This window comes from Orycteropus afer, unplaced genomic scaffold (assembly GCF_000298275.1).
Source record: "Orycteropus afer afer isolate SDZICR_OR568_19922 unplaced genomic scaffold, OryAfe1.0 scaffold00946, whole genome shotgun sequence".
In the NCBI taxonomy this organism is placed as follows: Eukaryota; Metazoa; Chordata; class Mammalia; order Tubulidentata; family Orycteropodidae; genus Orycteropus; species Orycteropus afer.
The window spans coordinates 152,353-155,224 of NW_006922533.1; the positions used below are offsets into that span (position 1 = coordinate 152,353).

At 46.6% G+C, this 2,872-nt stretch overlaps 1 protein-coding gene across 1 annotated transcript in view; it reads right to left on the reverse strand.

The window, feature by feature from the left end:
• Positions 1-2,543, reverse strand: part of CACNA1F (calcium voltage-gated channel subunit alpha1 F) — a 27,795-nt gene extending 25,252 nt beyond the window's left edge. The window contains 2 exon segments of the mRNA XM_042783347.1: positions 373-624; positions 2,519-2,543. Of these exon segments, the coding sequence (XP_042639281.1) occupies positions 373-624; positions 2,519-2,543 (277 nt within the window).
• Positions 2,544-2,872: the final 329 nt, after the last annotated feature.

Consider the following 2,872-nt stretch of genomic DNA (forward strand, 5'->3'; position numbering starts at 1 on the left):
CAGGTAGACACAGTCAAGGACCCAGACAGAGTGGTGTAGGACCTACCCCCTCCTTTGGCGTCCTCCCCACCCATTGCTGACCCTTGAGCCCAAGATGACCAGCCCTGACATTCCTAGCTGCTGCCCTGATCAAGGCCTTTACTTAACCTCCCTGAAAACATTAACCATCTCCAATTCTTGTTGTAACTCAGTCCTTGACTTTTAACTCCCTGGTGACCTTCGCCTTTCTCAAGTCCCACTCTAATCCAGTTCTTGACCCTTTAGCCCGGTGACCTTAATCTTCCACCATTCCTGCTCTGACCCCATCCTTGAGTCTTGGTCTTGGTACCTTGGTAACCCTTATCCTGATCCCTCCCCTTGGCCTTCTAGGATGCTTCCACTCCACAATGCTGATGCAGGACCGCCGTAGGGGATTGGCCAAGGTGAGGCAGAAGAGTGCCCGGGGTGACCTCTGTACACTGGCCACTGCCACCATCTTGTGCTTGCTGTGCTGGGTCCTTCGTCGAGGGGTGCCCAGATCTGATGTCCAGCAGATTTCATCCCCTTCAGCTGGGGGGCCATGGCAGAGCCCCCATTCATGACCAGGCCCCGTTCCATTGGCTGGACAAGGCTCTAGGGTGGTTTCTGTGTGGAGAAACTTAATCAGGGAGGTACAGGGTGTTGGGCAATCCTGGTTGCCTCCTATCTAATCCCATCCCTTTGTTTGTGGGAAGGAGAGATGAGCATGTGAAATTAAGGGGAGAGGACCTGGATTAAGGATTAGGAGTAAGAAATTCTGTTGGGATTAAGGTTATGGATAGAGTGAGAGTTTATATGGGAATGAGGATGGGAATAAATCTCCAAATGAAGTAGGGTTTGGTGTTAGAGTTGGAGGTAGAGTTAAAATTGGCATAACCAAAATAACAACCAAACTCACTGCCATCGAGTTGAATCTGACTCATAGCAACCCCTCCTTAGGTTTCTGAGGTCGTATCACTACGGAAGTAGATTGCCAACCTTCCTTCCGAGGAGTGGCTGGTGGGTTTGAACCTCCAGCCTTCTGGTTAGCAGTCAAATGCCTTAGGCACTATGCTGCATAGTGTGGGATAAAGTTTATAGTTGGAGTCAAGTTTAAGGTTATGTTTGAGGGGTAGATTTTGGGTTGAGGTGGGGTTGGGTTTAAATACAGGTGGAAGTGGAGTGGGATTGAGGTTTGATTTAGGATTAGGACTGGGAATTTGAATTGAGTTAGGATTAGAATTAAGATCAAGGTTGGTTAGGATAGAAGGTAAGTTTTGAGTGGGATTTGAGTTTGGTATTGGGGTTTTCAACTAAAGCCATTCACAACTCCGATGTCCTATTTCAACCTCTGAGATGCAGTCCTGGTTAAGATCCCTAGTTTTGGAGGAAACAAGCTGTCTGGGTTCAAATCCTGACACTATCACTTGGTAGCTATGTATGACCTTGGGCAAATTATAATAACCTCTCTGTGCCTCAATTTCCCTTTCTGTATACTAAAAAAGAAAAAAACAAAAACAAAAAAACCAAACTCACTGCCATCCAGTCGGATCTGACTCATAGTGATCCCTCCTTGGGTTTCCGAGGTGGTATCTCTACGGAAGTAGATTGGATTGCCCAATCTTCATTCCGAGGAGTGGCTGTTGTTGTTGTTATGTGCCGTGAGTGGGACCTGACTCATATCACTACGGAAGTAGATTGCCCAACCTTCCTTCCGAGGAGTGGCTGGTTTGAACCGCCAGCCTTTTGGTTAGCAGTCAAACACCTACCTCATAGAGTTGTTGTGAAGATTAAATGAGTTAAAGCACTTAGAAGATTGGCGGGCACATGGTATTATCCTCATTTTGTAAATGAGGAAGTTTAGTCAAAAGAGGTTAAGTGACTTGATGAGGTTGCTGAATTAGGAGTCAAGCCAGGCACTCTGACTCCAGAGACCTTAAGATTTACCACATTATCAAGTATGTGTTCTCTCTCTATTAAAAATGGGCCTGTGCTCTTTCTGGAAAAGTCAGAGACCCACTCACTAACAGAATTGGCGTTCAGGGATTGGGGTTGAGTTTAGGTGATTTGAAAGCTCATTGTCAGGTCTTTATCCAGATTGGGGTTGGCCCAGGGTTTGAGTAGAGTTTGTTAGGCTTTGGAGTTGGAGGTGGGAAGGGTGCTAGGATAAAGGGAGGGTGCTAGGATAAGGGGAGGGTGCTAGGATAAGGGTCAGGACCAGGATTGGGGCTAGGTTTTAGTTGGGAATTAAGGATGTGTATCGAGGGCACCTAACAACAACAACAACATGGGGCCTAGAAGCCATGGGAACAGTGTCTGGGATAGTCTGAGCATTAATTAGGGCCCAGGTTGGGGTGGTGCTGTGTTTGGGGCTGGCTTGGATGGGAACAGGATGGTAAGATTCTTGTTCTCCACAGGCTTTCTGAAGTTGGGGTCCTTATGGGTGGGGCAGAGGTGCTGAGGGTAGAGAAAAGCCCAGGCTTTTTCTAAGGGTCTGCAGGGGGTGGAAAGCTTCTCTCACCTTTCCCGCCTTCAGATTCCGACATCCTCCTTTGGAGATTGAAGGACAATCTGTATACAGCCCCCCTCTCTTTCCCCAGCTTTGGAGGAATTAAGGTCAGAGGGTGGGGCAATAACAGGGCAGATGAGAGGGTGAGCAGGAGTACAGATGGGACATTTATGGACTAGGACCTGGCAACAGAAAAGCCACAGCTTAAATATTTACCAAATGTATGCCAGCACCAAACAGAAAATAAAATATGAAAAAAAAAAATTTCCTAACAACATTCAAAATTTGAGGTACATAGGAATAAGCTAATATGTAGGATCTCCATTTTAAAAAATTACCAAAAGTTATCCAGTAATTAAAGGGAGC